Source organism: Curcuma longa, chromosome 11 (genome assembly GCF_044706935.1).
Source record: "Curcuma longa cultivar G26 ecotype Majalengka, Jawa Barat chromosome 11, ITB_CL_G26_1.1, whole genome shotgun sequence".
In the NCBI taxonomy this organism is placed as follows: domain Eukaryota; kingdom Viridiplantae; phylum Streptophyta; class Magnoliopsida; order Zingiberales; family Zingiberaceae; genus Curcuma; species Curcuma longa.
Genome location: NC_133871.1, coordinates 22,760,527 through 22,779,776, shown reverse-complemented (window position 1 = coordinate 22,779,776; position 19,250 = coordinate 22,760,527). Strand labels below are relative to the sequence as shown.

The following is a 19,250-nucleotide window of genomic DNA, read 5'->3' as shown; positions in this document are numbered from 1 at the left end:
CCGGTGTAGGCAAAGAGGTTTGGATATGACCCAGCCAACCAGTCCCTGACGGCTGCCCGCACGGTGGAGGCGGCTCTCGATGACAGGGTCAAGAAGAAGGCAGACCGCTATTGCAAGTGATCTATCAGTCCGATTATTCTTCCAGGTGGTTTGAAAAACTGAAAATTTTAGGGTTAGTAGTAGTCCTTTCTCTATCTTCCTGGTTGAATTCAGGTTTTCTTTAACACGCTAGGTAACTAGGGTTGATTTGGGGCTCGTTCATTTTTGGGTCTAAAGTCGTATACTGTCTCTTGCAATTTCTACTTGAACCTTACTGTAAATTTTGCTAGAAACATATTGTTCTTCAGTTCTTATGATTAAACTTCGTGATATTTGGGGTTGTAACCACCAAGAAAGGGAAGCGGATGATCATTTTGAGAGGATCAACCTCCCCTTGTTTGGGCTCGATCGAACACCTTGTTTGCGCTCTAATATCATTTCGAGGGGATCAACGATCTAACACATTGTTTGGGCTGCAAAAATTTGGTGGCGATTCATGAATGTAATCAACTCATTGGCAATTAATTTGGGAAACTGGTTTGTTTTGCAATTGTATGAAGTTGCTAAACTTGCTACTCAAATACAAGAAATGCATCATAATAAAACTACAGAATCACTAGCCACCTCCTCACAATAGTCCAATTAACCTAATTGATGCTTGATTCTCGAAGAAGAAGATGGTGTTTTTGCTCTGATAGAAAGAGATGCTGGGACTGGAGAAAATGCATTAAAAATAATAGGAAATCATAGATCTAATCTCATAGCTAATTCCTGGAATGATTAATCAAGACTAAGAACTTAAAACAAAGACAGTAGTAGAAAATTGGAGTTCCCAGGGATTCGATGCTACTGCCATCTCCGCTGCAGCTTTCAGATCCTCTTCAAAAGGCAGTTACACAACGTGCGCGCCAATTCCATGCGTAATCTATTCCATTTTGGCGCGAACATGGCCACCTGCCATTGCCCTTCTCACCGATAACTGTCAAGAAATCGGGAGAAAACAGAGTCATGGCCAGTTTCATGGACGTGGCGACCTCAAAGCCCGTAACCAAAAGCTAGGAAGGTTTCAAGAACTCCAGCAGTAGGTCGGGACTCGCTCGCCTCCTCTGCTCCGATGAAGCTCGGCGACTTGCTCGAGATGTCCAACGGCGACACCCCCGTGAGCCGCCGGGGCATGGCCGGCCTCAACATCGACGCCGAGATGGGTGCGCCACCCTGTACCTCACCTACTCTTTCTTCTTTTTCTCTGCTCCTCTGGACTAATTCTGATGGTTCGCTCAGCGAAGAGGCGGTCCGACGTCATCGAGTGGCTCGACAACCTGTTTCCCGGCCTCCGCATGCCGGTCGACGCATCGGAGGAGGAACTCCAGGCGCGGTTGCTCGACGGATCTCTTCTTTGCGGCATCCTGAGGAGGTTGAGCCCCGGCTACTCTAATGAGGTTTGTTCATCCAACTTCCGCGGCAACTCATCATATTCCTTTCCCAATCTCAACTTTCCAAGCACCGTCGTTGCAGATGAGGAACGATAACTATGATTCTAGCCTCGAGAACAGTTCGGAAAACATAACCAAGTTTGTATCGGCTGTCGAGAACATGGGACTGCCGGGATTCAACGTATCCGATTTAGAACAGGTAATTCAATCCAATAACTTCTGAAGAATTAGTATATCCCATGAAGTTGAAGTATTGGATCGATCAACTTGGAAGCAGGGGGCAGTGTCTGCAGTGGTGTACTGCCTTTGGTCTCTCAAGGATCACCTCCTCTCCGATGTCTGCCAGGATGGAAACTCGCCGGTTAGGAGTGGAGGAGAGGGGAGAACGAAGCCCAAAGTGCTTCAAAACACAAGGTTTGCTCCACTCAGTGTTATGGTTGGGGACAGCACTCCCAGGGCTAATGATCACAGCCCTGCTTCCATTGGAGAACAAAGGAGGCATAGCTTCCATGAGCTAAGATCGCCACATTACTCTCAGAGCACTCTCATTTCAGGCATGTTATTTTGGACAAAAGTTCTTTGCCGAACATTTTAAGCTTAATTACATGTTACTTTTTCTGTGCAGAGCCATCAACCCCACAATCTCCTTATGGTGGTCACAAGTTCCATGATGTCTTTCAACTAAAACAAGGACATTATTATGATATTTCGGCTTCAAAGATCTCTGATATGATGAAATCAAATAGCTTAGATGTAAATTGCATAAACTCTCTAATACAACTTCATTTTGGTATTTCTTCTTTAAAAATTATTTTTAATCTTTGATGAATATTTTGTCGGCAGAATGCCCCTACTCAATCTCTTTTAAGCATCATGAATGGGATTCTTGAAGAAAGTATTGAGAGGAAGAACCAAGATATACCTCAAGTATGTACGCAAGAGGAACTCTTGATTCTCAAGACCCTACTTCTTTAGCTCTCCTCTGACTACATGTACATTCGATCAATTAATTCAATGGTGTAGGCAAGACAATATTGTTCACACTTTATTTTGTTGTGCTTGCTAGCGTGTATCATCCTTGTTGAAAAGAGTAGTGCAAGAGATTGAACGTCGTATTGCAACTCAAGCCGAACACATACACAATGTAAGAATTAAGTTTTTCTTCATATATGTGTTTGTGCTTCTTTTGAAATGTTATCAAGAATGTTTCATCTTTGCTGCAGCAAAACAATCTCATTAAAACAAGGGAGGAGAAGTATCAATCAAGAATTAGAGTGCTTGAAGCATTAGCAATGGGTACAAATGAAGAAACACAGGTAACATCAATTAGCTGCAACAATTATGTTAAATGAATTCGAAGGTTCATTGTTGTTTCTCAGATGTTGTAGTAAATTAGTCTCATTTCTGTTTCAGATAGTTATGGAACAACTCCAACTTCTAAAGGTCTGATTCCTGTCTAGAGTTCTTAGCACTTACTAAATAGGACTCTTTTTTGTGATTATCTAGTCTTCCTTTCTTGTATAATTTATATGCTCTTAATTCAACAGTATCCTTAATTGTTGAAAGTAAACGAGAAATTAGATGAAGAAAGTACTTCAAAATGAACTAGACACTGGAAAGAAATAGAGGACAGTTGAAATTGTGTTGTTTACTTTATTTGGACTTGCAAGTATCTTTGTCATTTGAAACAATATATTTGAGAATCTCGTGGAACATTTTGTAACTGTACTGGCATGTTTAGACAGAAAAGCATAAAATTGAAGAGAAAAACACACATGACGAAGAAAATATCGCTAGGCTGCTGAAGGAGAAGGAGAAAAATGACAAAAATACTTCAGAACTTGCTAAGGAGTTAGAGACTGTAAAAAGAACATACAAGGAGCAATATCAGCATATGGAAACCAAATCAAAGGAGCATCAGGAGGAGTTTGAACAAAAACTAATAGAAGTTGAATCCTATTTGGAAGAATCAAGAAGCAGAATGAAAGAGCTAGAGGCAATTTCAGAATCCAAGACCCAAAATTGGAATCACAAGGAGCATGTTTTTCAGAAATTCATAAATCTACAACAGCAGTCAGTGAAGGTATTCCTTGCTTGTACTTCTATACTTATTTTGATTCTTACCACTGATATTTTGGTTTTCATTAGGAGTTGAGGTCATCCTATGACTCAATTAAGCATGAACTTGCAGTTTCACAAAAGAAATGGTGTGAAGAATCGATCACCTTCGGTACCAAGTGCTCTGAGATACATTTTGACAAAAATTTCAAACACATGTATTTGATTTACTCTTTTTTTTCTGCAGGGAAGAGACTGAAAGTACTGATTGATGCTGCAGAGAACTACCATAGCATCCTTGCTGAAAACAGAAAATTGTTTAATGAGGTTCAGGAGCTAAAAGGTGTCATTTGTTTTGAAATATAATCTCACATAATGTTTTATAACTCTGCTAAAATTCTTTTATATGTTGTTTAGGGAACATTAGAGTCTATTGCCGGATAAGACCATTTCATTCTGGTGAAGACAAAAAGCATACTACAATAGAGTACATCGGCGAGAACGGTGAGCTTCTTATTGCAAATCCCTCCAAGCAAAGAAAAGTTGGACAACGAATGTTCAAATTCAATAAGGTCTTTGGTCCAGCTTCTACTCAAGGTCTGCAAATGGATACTTAAACTTTTATCGATCATAATATCTTTTTCTGAATCATATTTTATTGATACCTAAGAAAAGCTTTTTTATATTCTAATAGAGGAGGTGTTCCTTGACATTCAACCGTTAATTCGCTCAGTTCTTGATGGTTATAATGTATGCATTCTAGCATATGGTCAAACCGGATCAGGAAAAACTTATACCATGGTGAACATTCCTTAATGTTCTTTCATCTTTCACTTTCTCAATTACATTTCTCATACTTAATGATTTCATCCTTTTACTATGTTGATAGAGTGGACCGAATGGAGCAAGTGACGAAGAATGGGGCGTCAATTATCGAGCTCTAAATGACCTATTTCAAATATCCCGAAACAGGAGAGACACCTATATGTATGAGGTGGGTGTTCAGATGATTGAAATCTACAATGAGCAAGTCAGAGATCTGCTTGCAAATGATGGCTCACAAAAGAAATATCCTTTCTTCCCATATGATCCCATTACTCCAATTAACAAGTGCTAAACTTCTTAATGATTATTAACCTAGTTAATGCTTACAACGGTTAAATATCATACTATAATCCGTTCATCCCTTTGTTACACTTCATTATCCTACCACTAGTAAAAACTAATCAAATTGCTTCTTCTTTAACTTGCGTACACTTGGAATTCTGAATGCTTTGCAACCAAATGGACTTGCTGTCCCTGATGCAAGTATGCATCCTGTTGCATCTACGAACGATGTCCTGGAACTGATGCAAATGGGAAACACTAACAGGGTTGTGGGTGCAACAGCTCTTAATGAAAGAAGCAGCCGATCACACAGGTTTTGCTTTCCTCACCATCAACATGTAAATGCACATTTCCTAGATTGCTGATGTAGTCAAATGCCATTTCTTTCTCAGTATCATGACGGTTCATGTACGAGGTGTGGATTTGAAAACTGGAGCTACATTAAGAGGCTCTCTTCATCTAGTAGATCTTGCTGGAAGTGAGAGGGTTGAACGTTCTGAGGCCATAGGTGATAGATTGAAGGAAGCTCAACATATCAACCGATCTTTGTCGGCTCTTGGAGATGTCATATTTTCTCTATCACAGAAAAATTCTCATGTACCTTACAGAAACAGCAAACTAACCCAAATTTTACAAAGTTCTCTTGGTACTTGCTGCATTATTTTATAATGTAGATTCCAGATGACTTTCTATATCAGTTGAATAAAAGTTTATTCATTTTTACGCAGGTGGGCACGCAAAGACACTAATGTTTGTACAGATAAACCCAGCGATAGGATCTTATTCTGAGACCTTGAGTACCTTAAAATTTGCCGAGAGGGTGTCTGGAGTGGAGTTGGGTGCTGCAAAGAGTCAAAAGGATGGAAAAGATATTAGAGATTTGATGGAACAGGTGATCGATCTTCTCTAGAATTTATGATTTTCTTGTTTGCATTTATATTTTTTTTCCTTGTTCAAGGATCTTATTTTATCTTCTATGATCTCTACCTGAAATTTTTGAGGAAAATGAAGCCATCGATAAGTAAATTAACAGGTATGCTCGAAAGAGTGTGCCTTAAGGCCTAATGGTTATTAATCTTTAGTGGAGTCTCATCTAGTTCTTTGATTTTCCAAGTAGAACTGAGAAAGAATTATACAAATCTAGTTTCGTGCTTGTATAATAATTTGTATGCTTCATTTGTTGTTGCTTTGACCTTGCAGATAACAACACTTAAAGATGTAATAACTAATAAAGATGAGGAAATCAAACAACTACAACAATTAAGAGACACTAGATCTCGGTATAATGGCAACTCATTGAGTCACTCAGCTTCTTGTACAATTGAACACAAGAGGAATTTATACGACGAGAGGGTACTGGCTGATAAAAAGGTGGCCTTGGATCAAGAAAACTACTCTGAGCAAAGTGGTGAGCATTCTGAATCCGGTTCTCAGTGGTCGACGGACGGTAGAAGGCACCTAAAGCATCAAGCTGTTGAGCTTAATGTTGATCCTGAGCTTGTCAGTCTCGGTGATGCAGATTCAGAGGAAAGATTAAGTGAAATATCAGATGGTATTCTTTCCATGGCAACAGAAACAGATGCTTCAATAACTAGTCTTACTGACCTTAATCTCCATGAACAAGTAAAGTCACCAGAAGACATGAAAGATGAAATGTAAGTATTTCTAGAATTTTAAGTGCCTTTTTTTCCTGGAATTTAAAAATGATTCCTTAAGTTCTGAATCCTCACCTAGAACATCATCAAGTACATAGATAAAGATTCAAAATAAGTATCTACAATAAACATATGAGATTTTTTTTCAACATATGTGCAATTCAAACAAACACCAATAGACATATTTTCATTTATTTAATGAAGTTGCATTGTTCACTACAGCCTTGTCTTAAATGCAGGTCTAGAAAAACATCAGGAGTCTCTAAACCAGCTTCACATAAGACTGGACAAGTCCCAACACTCTCAACAAGATCAAGAGGAGACTTAATTAAGCCTCCAAGTAAGTAGATTTCATTTCCTGTGATCTAGTTGTCTTGCTGAGAATACGTTTTCAGTTCCTTCTTTTACTGAAGAATTAATCTTTAGTTATTAATTTTTTTGCTGCATTTGCTGATCAACTTCTCTTCCAACAATAAAGGTGCAGGGAAAAGCACAAGCCGATCGACAGTGGCTTCATCCAAGCCTCCCAGACGTTGGCAATAGGGGAGTTGATGCTGCTACTTAATCATATCTCATTTATGATAAAATTTCCAGTCGAGTTTATTTCACATGTTATGTAAACAAATAAAATGCATATAATAAGAAAAAAAGTCTCATAAATATTTTACATTGTAAACTTACAATTCTTTTTTATTCTCTTTATCTTTATCCTTTTAGTAAAATTCACCTTTTTTTTTCTAAACAAAGATGATATGTGACTGAAAAAAAAATCCCATAACATAGGGAATGCTTCAGCTAAAAAATAATGTTGATAAAAAAAAACTTGTGGAGGTTAGTTGGAAAGCCAACATAATCAATACACCAATCAATAATTTGTTCATCATACATTTCAAGTATACTAAATCCTTGGAATGAAACGACATCATCCTTATTACAAATGTTAACAGTAAATTCATAGAAAACAAAATTCTTCCAAAATGTGGAGAGAGGTATGGCAACAATGGAAACTTTCGAGGTATGCGGTCTATACTTACTCCGTTTCAATAAAATCTAACAAACTTTCATCTTTTCCTGGTGAAACTTTCCACCACGGCTCCTTTTCAAAGACCAACGAAGATAGCCCCTCAGATGATTCTGCACTGTTATGGTCCTTTCTATATTTTCAATTGTTAGTGCCATCCACTTTGTTTTCCCTGCAAAGGACAATCACAAGAGAAGTATGAGATTGAATAAGATATACACACTTTGGAATCACTTTTTAAGTTGATGCTGTGACGACACTGCACAATAGCATTGCTATCTATGCTAGGTGTGATGGACAACACAAGTACTACACCCACCTGACCATAATACGAATCAAAGATCAAACATAAAAAGTATAATAAAACGCTGAAAATTGAATCCGTAATGCTGGAGAAGTGGCTGACCAGCCAGCTAAATCCACCACGGTCCACAACAAAGGTTGTGCTGTTGGAATATTTACTACACCAAAAATATTCAGAATGAGTAGATCTTGAAAACACAACTGCTTTTAGAAAGTAGAGCACATATTCTTAGGAAATAACATTTACTCAAGGGCACTGTTCCTATACCAGGGATAATCTTCTTGCTCATGATAATATCCACGACTGTATTACAACTACAAAATAGCACCACTAAAGAACATACAAAGCTGTAACAATAATAAATGCTGAAACTGTTATTAAATATCTTACAATGACACAATAACTAGCAAAATCTCACAGTAGGGTCTACAGTTAAGTGAAGAATCCCACTGATTGGTCTCATGAGTGCTCCTACTCATGGTGATCCTACTTCCAGTGTTCTGTGGATCACATTCAAACTTAGGGATATTGGCAAAAGAACATCCTGATTAGTTGCTAGATTGTCTGTGTTGGATATCATCATGCATTGAAAGGTATTGATGCCAAATAATTTTCACAGTATTTCAACCATGTGCCACAGCTTACCTGATGGGACTTAAATGAGCGTCTTTGGATAAATAAGAATACAAGGCTCATTGGCATAATCTCAGATTGTCTCTATGTAGTTCAACAAAATGACATTGGGCTATATCTCGAGATGTCACCATGTAGCCCAATACGTTGATATATTGGGTGATAACACCATCATACTGTTAGTCCAACTATATCATATACATTGATGTAAACAGGCTATATCTTGTAGACTTAAAAGTTACTAGATTTAGGTGTACCTCTGAAGTAGCTCCAAGCAGTTGCTAAGCTTTTGCTTCAAAACATATCTTAGGGAAAATACATAAATAGGGTAGTTTCCTAATATCATAGGTCTTTAAGATTGCCAATACAATGAAGATTTAATATAGAATAGAGCTAATAATTAACCATAATTCAGTCTATGTAATAACATAAGAATATCTTGAGAACTAGATTCGTTCAGTCTAAGCTATTTGTCGGTCTTCAACTTCCCTTCTTAGAATTCAAATCTCCCTAACAATACAATAGAACTTTTGAAAATAGTAATATGAAGCAAGCCAAACAGATAAGGGTCGTGTAGCAATGTTCAATTAGAATAACTTACATGAATTCATGATCTCTTTACGAAAGCCTGGCAAGCTTTGCATTTTTCAAAATATAAAACAGACAAATGTATCTTTATCGGCATTAGGTCTTCAATTATGAATTAAGATATAAACTAAACTATTTCTCAAAATCTTCTGTCTTCTGCTTCTGAATAACTAGAGTATCAATACAGGAAAGGGCATCCAAGAACCTATGACTTTTTCCCAAAAGATGCTATAGGGTATAGGTTAATAAGCATATAGCAACAAGAAGAAAGATCAAACCATAATCCTAAGCAAATATAAGTATTTCTGTGATCTCAAGTGTTTGGATCGAATTTATTCTCTTTTCTGGGTCCTGTGTAGACACCTAAGATATCTCGCGCATGCTTTATTATAAAGCAAAAGTGTATGTTGTGGCAGCATGACAGTTTGCTAGAAGAAGATATTAGGATCTACTATAATTGCAAAGGCACATCTCCTCACATGGTAACTAAATCAAAGTTAGCAGAAAAGAGAAATCATTATAATGGAAAAGACATCATATCAAAACAGCATGGCAAATAATGGTAAAAGACTAGACCTTGCAGGAGAAGAATCAGTAGCATCCGCCTTCCTCCATGCCCTATCTGCACGGCTCTCCGGTGATCGTTGAGTCTCACTTGTTGCTCCAAATCCCTTTATGCCAAATGAAGAACTTTCAGATAGAACATCCCGAATCTTGATGGCCTCCAGTTGTTCGTCAATCGTTCTCCAATCCTGCCCCTTCCCTGCTAATACTTCTTCTCGTGGGCGAGCTTCTCCAAAGGGGTTTGAACCTTTGCCTCTCTTCTCTATTGGCTGCTTATGCTGCTCCCCTTGAATTTCTTGTTCGCTGTCCTGCCCCTTCCCTGCTAATACTTCTTCTCGTGGGCGAGCTTCTCCAAAGGGGGTTGAACCTTTGCCTCTCTTCTCTATTGGCTGCTTATGCTGCTCCCTTTGAATTTCCTGTTCGCTGTCCTGCCCCTTCCCTGCTAATACTTCTTCTCGTGGGCGAGCTTCTCCGAAGGGGTTTGAACCTTTGCCTCTCTTCTCTATTGGCTGCTTATGCTGCTCCCCTTGCATTTCTTGTTCGCTGTTTCCATCGGACGCTGAGGAAGAACGAGGCTGCAGCACAAGCCTACGCCTTTCCCCACTATTTCGTTCTGTTTCCCTCCTCTGTGTATCTGGATCGGTAACGAAATCCTTCTTCCTACCCCATGTTTCGGAATCGGCTCCAGCTCCAAAAGATCCCTCCTTGCTGAACATGTCAAACCCACCCCTCCTCTCCCTGGGCCCATCAAATCCGCCGTTGCCTATCCTCCGGGCGTCCACCGGAGGTGCAACGCTTTTGCTCGAGATCCAACTATCGGATTCGTCCGCCTTGGACTGCGAGTCAAAGAAACCCCCTGTTCCACCCCTCTCCCTCCTCTCGGGCACTACGGATTTCTTCGTCGCTCCCCAGTCGTCGTTCTCGTCAGCACGGGACGGGCCAAGTTCCCTCTCCGATCCACCTCCAGATCCGCCGAAACCTCCTCTCCTCCCATCGTCGGACGCCCTAGACGAACCCCAACGGCTGGGGTCGGCATCCTCACCCGAGGCAGCGCGGCCACGGGCACCGCCGGTGCCGTACGATGTGTATCCGAAACCCTTGGAGGATGCGCGCTCGAGCTCCTCAGCAGAGCGCTCGCGCGGGCCGGAAGGGAGGAGGATGAGCTCGTCGGCCGTGAGGCCCTTGGATGATGAGGAGGATGCGGAGCGACCACCAGTGCCGTGAGCGACGGGTTTCCCGGTGGTAAACTCGGCGAAGGAGATGGGCTGCGCTTTTTTCTTCTTCTTGGAGGTCTTAGAGGAAGCGGCGGCGGCAGCGAGGGAGGGGAACTCCTGCTGAGCTTGCTGCGGCAGCGATGCATCGGCGTCATGCTCCTTGCCCATGGAAGCCTCGTGCTCCGCGTCCAAGGCCCACGCGCCTGGTTTCGCCCACGCCGAGACGGAAGACGCCATGGATCTTCTCTGAGTAACCGAGCGAAAGTTTTGGTGGATGGGAATTGGGAGGCGCTCGTCTTGGTAGCGGTAGTCGGCGTTCCCGGAGTTTATATACAGCGAATTAAAAGGGTTTCCGAATCGGATTTACCGACTTGTCTCATTTACACAAAACAATTCTATTCCCAATAGAAATTCATATACAGATGGGAGCTACTTCATTACGAACTAACGATACGACATTTTCATGTTTGCTGTCTCGGGTGTTATGCGCGTAGGCTGAGCCGTGAGGGTGAGAGTGGTGATCCGGCGTTGATAAGGGATAGGATTCTGAGTCGGATTCGAGCAGGGTAGGCTTGGCAATGTGTCAGGTAGAACTTGTCTATAGTGAATCATGATTCGAAAGTACTCAAATAATTCAAGAACATTTGAGATCATTTTTTTTACTGTAGGATCGAGGCATGATTGCTGGAATTCATAGAATTGGAATAGAATCAGTTAAAGTTTAAGAAGTTGAACCATAAGATTTTTAAAATATCAAATTAAAATTTATTCAGATATTTACATTCATTAGAATTAAGGAAGGTGTAACGGATTTTAAGCTAAAAAAATTATTTGAGATTTTAAAGAATTTTAATCTTTTTTATTAAAGTTATTTTCATCTTCGTTAAAACTTGAAGATTATTTAAATAATTATTTAATTATTATTAAGATATTATTTTTATTTGAGTTAATATTATTTGATTAAATTAAGAGAAAAATTCTCTAATCTAATTTTCAATGTCCTCTTTAAAAGTCTTAGTTAGAATTAGCTTATAAAATAATGACTGTTCTATTTAGTGTTAGATAATAATATCATATGTGGTATCGAGGTGTCAACGATTGTATATATATATATAATTTATTAATCTATATATATGCAAATAATTTTTAAAAAATCTAATTATTAATCATGTATTATAAAATTTTAAGAGTTTTTAATAGCATCGTACGATTCTACAATCCAATCCCGACCGATCTGATCTTACATAGGATCCTGCAAATTATGCTCCCGTCCACTCCAACGATGTGCTATAAAACCTGTAAGCCAATAGTTATGGTCAAATTCTGTATCCAATGTGGGTTGTCATTGCTCTCTCTAATAACATAATCGTAACTCTCCTTTAATGTTTAAATCCGTTAGAGTGTATAATCCCATGGGTCTCCTACCTATATATCAACACTGGTCAACTAGGAAGTCAGAATATGTAATCGATGTAACCCCTTCGACAGTTAAGTTAGTACAAAGCTAAAAGGAAAGGTCAACATGGAGTTGAAAGAGAAATTATTGTCACTTCAAAGGAAGAGACCTTGAGAGTAAGGATGACAATTTCCTCTAAATCCTATGGAACATTTGATACCTAACGCGAATGGAGAAGAGTATGAAAAGATTTTTTAAATTTGATTAAATTATTGAGTATGATAATTTTTGGATTCGAATATGAAGGCGAACGTAATAGAATCCTATCCATACCGTACTCGAATACCCGACCCGATTAAATTATATATATATATATATATATATATATATATATATATATATATATATATATAGTCCTTTTATGTTGCGTGCTCTTGGTGTGTGACTACGTGCACGCCCGAGGGGGTGGCAATGTGGCAAGAGGAAGTGGGCTCTCCCACATGGTCGCCCTCGCTAAGGCACGCATGCGGGGCATGAAGGGGGCGCAACATATCAAAACATCTATATATATATATATATATATATATATATATATATATATATATATTAAAATCTCAAATATAATTGTAGACGATAGTAGAATATTTAGGTACAGTATGAATATCCGATCCTCTTATAAATATGAAAATGAAGATGAAAATTGAATACCCAATTATGGAGACGAAGATAAATATAATAAATAGGAGTGAGGAATGGAGGATATAAAATCCGATCCATTGTCAAGAGAATAAGAGTTGAACCAGTAAACTTAGTAAAAAGGAAGGATGTCTTAGAGAAGGGCTTTAACAAAGAGGAAAAAGAACAGATCAACTATCTTAACTCAAAATTACTCATAGCGAGTGGCCATTATCCTCTCCCGGTGCACAAGTTATCTTTTATATACTAGTGAGACAAGTGTCCACGTGGACTGCCATAATCGCCAACCTAGTGGCAAGCATGGGCAAAGATGGAGACACCACTATCTTCTATTAGGAATAAATTTGATACACAGGGCATATTCAAATAAGGGGCCAAGGTTGACCTCTCTTCATCATAATGGTATTCTGTGTGTCCAGTTCGTTGACATCAATTTTCTTCTACTTGCACATGGGGCCTTATACGCCGGATGGGGCGACATCAACTTCCTTTCAAATAACTCATGTTGGCTTAAGACAATGTCACTTTTGTTATACTTATGTTAAAGAATCATTAGAAAGAATAATTAAATTTAATAGGCAAGGGATTGTAAGAGCTATTTTTTAGTGGGGATATTCTTATCTTCTGGACAGCATGTTGAGGATGTTTTCGGGCATCCTCAGCACGAGGATGTTCTCGAGGTGTAACGCCTTTATGGAGATTCTGACTTCTGATTTATCCATCAACCTACCTGATTAAGTTTCTAATAGGTAGGCATAGACGACACCTATATATATATATATCTATTCAGACGGAGATTACGAGACACGTCACAAGACTTTTGAGAACTTCAATAGCTGATGGGTGGACCTTTCAAAAACATTGAAATCCCATCAGCGCGCACTCGCCCCGGTTGAAGACGATGCATGGGTTGTCTTGATGGGAATTTAATTCGGCAGAAACAGAGATTTACTTGTCTTCTTCCAGCAGGAGATAAAGGAAAAGATATGACAGGGAAGATGCTGTCGAGGGAGCAACGGAGGATAAGAAAAGGAGTTGCAGGATTGCTCCATGAAAACAAAATATTAAACTGGAGAATGGTAGTGTGGCCGTACGGTGGTACCAAATGGATTGCTTGATTCCAACAGCCAAGACAAGAAGGGCACTTTGTACATCGTAGCTGCATTGAAGCTTGCAAATCACACTAAGCTGTTGTGATCTAACGGGCTATTGAGATCACTAACCTAGCCCGATCAACCAAAATAATGGGCCGGTCCAATTCTGACCCGTGAGGGACTAACTACAAATGACATGACCATTATGTGAATGTAGCCAGCTATCTGCTCTACTTTCGATTCCTGTCTGGGTTATACAGTGCGCCAGTCACCAAGTGTAATTGATGCGATAAGAATTGTGTCCGTTGAGAGTTACGGAATGATCTTGAATTACCGTGTAGTCAAAATAACCGTGTCTGATGATATTTACCAATGTGGACCGCTGAGGTAAGCAAGACATGGATCGAAGCCTGTCATACGACCGTTGTCCACTTCCTACCCACTCACTCACTCTCCAGCTTTCGGTCGCTCCCTGTCTGCGCCTGCTCATTGGATCATCCTGTGCCACGCACAGACCAGTCCGGCTCTGCTCTGCCTCGCCTTTCTTTTTCCGGCTTCCTCTGTCTCTTCCGTCGTCTCTCCCCTCCATGGCCCTGCCTCTGCGCTCCCCCAATCTCCTCCCACCATTCCTCGTTTCGCTCCTCCTCGTCGTCCTGGCGGTTCCCTCCGCCGCCACATCCGCAGCCCTCGTCGGCATCAACTACGGCCGCGTCGCCAACAACCTGCCCCCTCCCGAGTTCGTTCCCCGCCTCCTCGCCTCCGTCGGCGTCGGCCGTGCCCGCCTCTATGACGCTGACCCTTCCGTCCTCCATGCCTTCGCTAACACCGGCGTCGAGCTCGTCGTCGGGCTTCCAGACCGCTGCCTCCCCTCCGTCGCTGCCGATCCCAACGAGGCCCTCGCCTGGGTCCGCACCCACGTCCAGGCATTCCACCCCGCCACCAAGATCGCCGCCGTCACTGTCGGCAACGAGGTCCTTACTGGGGCCAACGCCTCCGCGCTTTCCAGCTGCCTCGTCCCCGCCATGAACAACCTCCATTCCGCCCTCGCCTCCCTCGGCCTCGACCGTGAAGTCATCGTCACCTCCGCCCACTCCCTCGCCGTCCTCGCTACTCCCTCCTACCCTCCGTCCAAAGCCGTCTTCCGCCCCGACCTCCTCACCTACGTCCGCCCCCTCCTTGCGCTCCACGCTCACACCGGGGCGCCTCTGTTCGTCAACGCCTATCCCTACTTCGCCTACGCGGAGGACCCCTCCGGCGTTGCGCTTGACTACGCCCTCCTCGATCCAGCCTGCCCCACCTTCACCGACCCTGCCACCGGTCTCCGATACACCAACCTTCTCCACGCCCAAATGGATGCCGTCTACCACGCCATTTCCGCGGCCATGCCCGGCAAAGGCGGCGCGGTGGAGGTGCGGATCTCGGAGACAGGGTGGCCGTCAGCGGGCGACGCCAACGAGACGGGGGCTACGCCGGCTAACGCCGAGCGGTACAGCAACAACCTAATGCGCCTGGTGGCGGCGCAGAAGGGCACGCCGCTGGTGCCGGGTATGCCCCTCCGTGCCTACGTCTTCGCCCTCTTCAACGAGAACCAGAAGCCGGGTCCATCATCGGAGAGGAACTACGGCCTCTTCAAGCCGGACGGCACTCCGGTATACCATATCGCCGGCCTGACGCCGCACCAGGGCGGAAACTCCAACTCAACGGCCGGATCAGGCGGATCCGGCGGCGGAGAGGGCTCGATGGGCGGCGGGCTCGACGGCGAGTCCGGATATTTCAGCATATCCGCATCAACAACGGTACGTTACACCGCATAAACCATTTCATGCGTATTTCTCATTAATCGCTAATTCTAACAACCCGCGATCGGCAACAGATCTGGCCATTGCCCTCGATTTCAACGGCGATCGCAGCAGCAGCAGTAACAGCGTTGCGTATCCTCTCCTAGTTCAGCAAAAAAGGATTCGAAATAAGTAATTAAACGGGATTAGGTCACTTTTCTGCCGTTGGAACTTGTAGATGCCTGTTGTTACTCTTCCTTTTCCCCATGTAATTTTGGTGAATTATTGGTGCTGCTGTTGAAATTGAAGCTGCTGTAGTAGTGCAGTGTTGTCAGACTTGCTGTGGCTGTATGTGGCTCAGCCAGATGTAGCATAGTGCGCCTCCTGTTTTTAAAAATTAGCCTTTGTTTCTTTGTGAATTGTTATTACCTGGCTACTGGGAATGCGGGCCCGGGCCGGGCCCATGTCTTTCGAATTGCAAAAATTGCGAGGAGCGTGGGCGTGGCGAAGAAAGGTGTAACCGACAGCGAGACATGGAGGAGGATTTGATTTTCCTGTGTGCATCACGTGAACCTGTGACGGCTGCGCCGTACCGGCTGGTCTTTTAAATTTTCACCTCGCGCATTTGGCTAGGTCGATCCGGCTCTGTTTGCACCCGAATGCTCTTCTCTTCAGGTTTTAAAATGCTCAGTCCAGAGATCACTTTGATTACTGTCATTATTCTATCTGAGTTGTAAGAACTATTGTACAATGGCTTTAATATCAGCCATTGTCCAATAATTTTGGGTGAGATTTCCATTCATAGCATGATTTTTAATAACACTCGTGCTTCTGCAGCACTAGAACCGGCTTCTCCGTTCACATTCTTGTGTTAGTGACACTCTAATCCCTTAAGGAACTAACTTAAGTTTTGCTTCTCACAATCAAACAGAAAATGGTAAATACTTGTTGGACATATCTGATACTAATGTCTGTGGAAAAATAATTCCTAATGTCCTTTAAAAAGCAAAGTGATGGAACTCAGAAAACAGTGAGAAAAATTGTGGTGTTTATGTATGCACCTGTAGCTATTATACATATATAGGTGTGTGCACGATGAAGCCGCAGTGCATTACATTGATATGATGGATCAAACAGCTCTTGCCCATCAAATGATCGAGAAGAAATTTAACAAGGTTCTTCCTGCTGGAAGGCAAATAGATCCTTGCGGTCATTCTTGTGTCCTGGCTTACTTGCTAAGAGCAGAGTTGTCTTTATCAAAAATTTCTAACGCCATTAAATTTTTGGTCTTTTTTTCCTCTAACCTCGTGTTAATCTCTTTCAGAGAGGAGAGATTTCTTGAAGTTTGATTGATCTTGCTCCCTGATAGTCAAGTCATCATCCACCGACTAACATATAATCAAGTTGGCGGTTGTTTTGCTCTCAACATATCTGTTAAAGTTCGATCCGTTAAAGTTAGATTCATTTAAAAGATAGAAGTTGATTCATCATCCTCAAGAAGTTATCTATCTCTCGTTCTTGGATCAGAACAAACCACATAATCAACTAGCGGGGTTGGAACTTTTAAGCCCTTCAAAGGAATAGTGTTTCATACCAAAAAAAAAAAAGCATTTTTTTCATATAAAATTTGAAATGATTTATTCTTGTACAAATAATTTTTGTCCTATATATACCCTAACTTCACGCTTGATCTATTACAAATTAAAAATATATTGAACTAATTGTATACAATTCGCCATCGACTGGTTTGGCAACCTTTGATTTCATTATAGTTGAACCTTAAACTGAGGTAAACAAACTAAAAAATCACGAAGATTTATATGTGTTAATTAAGTTAATTCCTGAACAACTTCGTTGATGTAATATGGTAAGAATACTGGTTAACCTGAACTTTTCGCTTTCCTTTCCACTCACCGTGCAGACACAGATTAACAAACACTGAGGAAGGGTCGTGTCAAGTAGAAGATTGGATCCAATTGTGATTCCTTGGATTTGATTCGGAAAATTAATTAATGTGGGAATGCCTTGAGCACCTGATGCCCATTTATGAACTAGGCACCTCCACTTGATACTCTCCCTCGAGCCAGCTGATCATCTACCTCCATGCAGTACAGGGAGTGCTGTACTTCTCATTATGTATATGTTATGTAGATGTATATATTTATTTTCTACAGTCTTGGGCATGCAAAAGTGTGTATATAGTAGTAGATCAGTTGGTGAGGGTGAATTGATGAGAATTGAATGCTTGGCATATGGGCATGCACATTGGGGTTTGAAACAAGAAGATGAGCAGGTGTGGAACTGAGGATTTCATTAATGGAGTGGGGTTGAGAGCATCATGAATGGTGGCAGATCACAAGACAAAAGGGAGGAATTCTGCTCCTCGGTCCAGTTCCTTGAATGCCTTCTCCCAAAAGTTGCAGGTAAATAAATTTTTTCTCTAAAACAATGTGATGGTAAAAGACTGCTAGCTAGCTCAAGTTAAAAACTTGTCGATCGATTAACATAATCAAGGGGTAAAACTAGCTAAAGAAAATGGCATTGGTGCCACGTTGTGACTTTTTTTTCCTAGAACAATAATTAAAGACGAACTTTATGAAAAAGGAGAGGAGAGAATTATATATCTTATGGGATAAGAAAAGAAAGTGGAGAAAGTCGATTATCTTTGAAAAGAAGATGCAGATCGAGTATATATGTTATGTAACTTCTGTTCAAAGGACATTAATTATCATTTGGATGTTCAATTACGCAGTAGGAACTCATGGGGCAGGGCTTGGCTGTCACTGGGGCTGGGTGTCAGTTCCAGTTCCATTAATAATAATATTAAACAAGACCACCCCCACTAGATTTGTAGTCATGTAGCTTTCTGCCAAATCTAATATGCCCATATATTAGTTTACAAGGTTGGATTTTAGGGCTCAATTGCAGGCAACAATTGAACCTACAACAAATTATTACGAGAAAAAAGCCATGGCCTTTTCCGAGAGAGGGGCTGTGTTGTGTATGACATAGCGTTACTACCGAGAGGATGGACGAAACGATTAGGGTTTTCTGTCCTCTCTCTCTCTCTCTCTCACAGACACAGGCCTTCTCACCCACTCACCATCCTTATTCATACCTGTGTCTTTTCCTTATGGGCACTGAGGCTTGATGTGTGATTGAGTGGGAAAAAGAATGGGAGAGATGATTGAATCCTCCCTTCTTCATTGAATGGTCATCTCATCATCCACTCTACTCTTGTGTGCACTTTACAAGAAGAATAATCCCATGCCATGCATACCATCCCTTCCCCTCACCAGACCATTCTTTTTCACCCGCTTTTATTAGTCTCACTTTGCTTAGTCTCTCTCTCTTTCCTCCTGGATCTCCTCCTCTCCCCTCCCCTCTTTCCGTGTATAAATACCATCTATCTGTTGGTATGTGCGGTGAGGAGGCAGTATCAAAAGTTGAAGGCTGCGGTGGCTGCAGGTTGTCATATGGGCTTATCAAAGGGTCGCTTGCAGAGGTTATTGGCATCCTGTCCACCTCCAATCCAATTCATAGCAGCTAGCCATCTCTCACGGCATGAGCTCGGAGAGAGATGTAGATGGAGGTGGACATAGCTGCCAAGTGAACTCTGTTGGCTTCTCTTTGTAAAACCCAAGTGACAGATCTAAATTCCTATGCGAGT

At 41.5% G+C, this 19,250-nt stretch overlaps 2 protein-coding genes across 2 annotated transcripts; both read left to right on the top strand.

The window, feature by feature from the left end:
- The first annotated feature begins 1,153 nt into the window (after positions 1–1,153).
- Positions 1,154–13,979, top strand: LOC141837369 (kinesin-like protein KIN-14C). Its single transcript, XM_074724784.1, has 23 exons — positions 1,154–1,244; positions 1,321–1,478; positions 1,555–1,671; positions 1,750–2,026; positions 2,098–2,225; positions 2,316–2,399; positions 2,539–2,616; positions 2,696–2,788; positions 2,886–2,915; positions 3,214–3,555; positions 3,621–3,702; positions 3,778–3,873; positions 3,948–4,127; positions 4,225–4,331; positions 4,420–4,598; positions 4,786–4,950; positions 5,030–5,283; positions 5,366–5,529; positions 5,838–6,292; positions 6,532–6,632; positions 6,771–6,833; positions 8,480–8,530; positions 13,936–13,979. Exons 1-23 carry the CDS (start codon positions 1,154–1,156, stop codon positions 13,977–13,979), a joined length of 3,339 nt encoding a protein of 1,112 aa, XP_074580885.1.
- A 273-nt stretch (positions 13,980–14,252) lies between these two features.
- On the top strand, positions 14,253–15,980 carry LOC141837717 (glucan endo-1,3-beta-glucosidase 14-like). Its single transcript, XM_074725093.1, has 2 exons — positions 14,253–15,598; positions 15,676–15,980. Exons 1-2 carry the CDS (start codon positions 14,390–14,392, stop codon positions 15,745–15,747), a joined length of 1,281 nt encoding a protein of 426 aa, XP_074581194.1. The 5' UTR covers positions 14,253–14,389; the 3' UTR covers positions 15,748–15,980.
- The last annotated feature ends 3,270 nt before the right edge of the window (positions 15,981–19,250 follow it).

What these genes read in the sequence shown, in the direction of transcription:
- LOC141837369 (XM_074724784.1), top strand. Translation starts at nt 1,154, where the DNA reads ATGAAGCTCGGCGACTTGCTCGAGATGTCCAACGGCGACACCCCCGTG. An exon ending in AGAAGCAGCCGATCACACAG is followed by an intron (nt 4,951 to 5,029) that starts GTTTTGCTTTCC and finishes TTTCTTTCTCAG; the next exon opens with TATCATGACGGTTCATGTAC. An exon ending in TGAAGTAGCTCCAAGCAGTT is followed by an intron (nt 8,531 to 13,935) that starts GCTAAGCTTTTG and finishes TCACTAACCTAG; the next exon opens with CCCGATCAACCAAAATAATG.
- LOC141837717 (XM_074725093.1), top strand. Translation starts at nt 14,390, where the DNA reads ATGGCCCTGCCTCTGCGCTCCCCCAATCTCCTCCCACCATTCCTCGTT. An exon ending in GCATATCCGCATCAACAACG is followed by an intron (nt 15,599 to 15,675) that starts GTACGTTACACC and finishes GATCGGCAACAG; the next exon opens with ATCTGGCCATTGCCCTCGAT.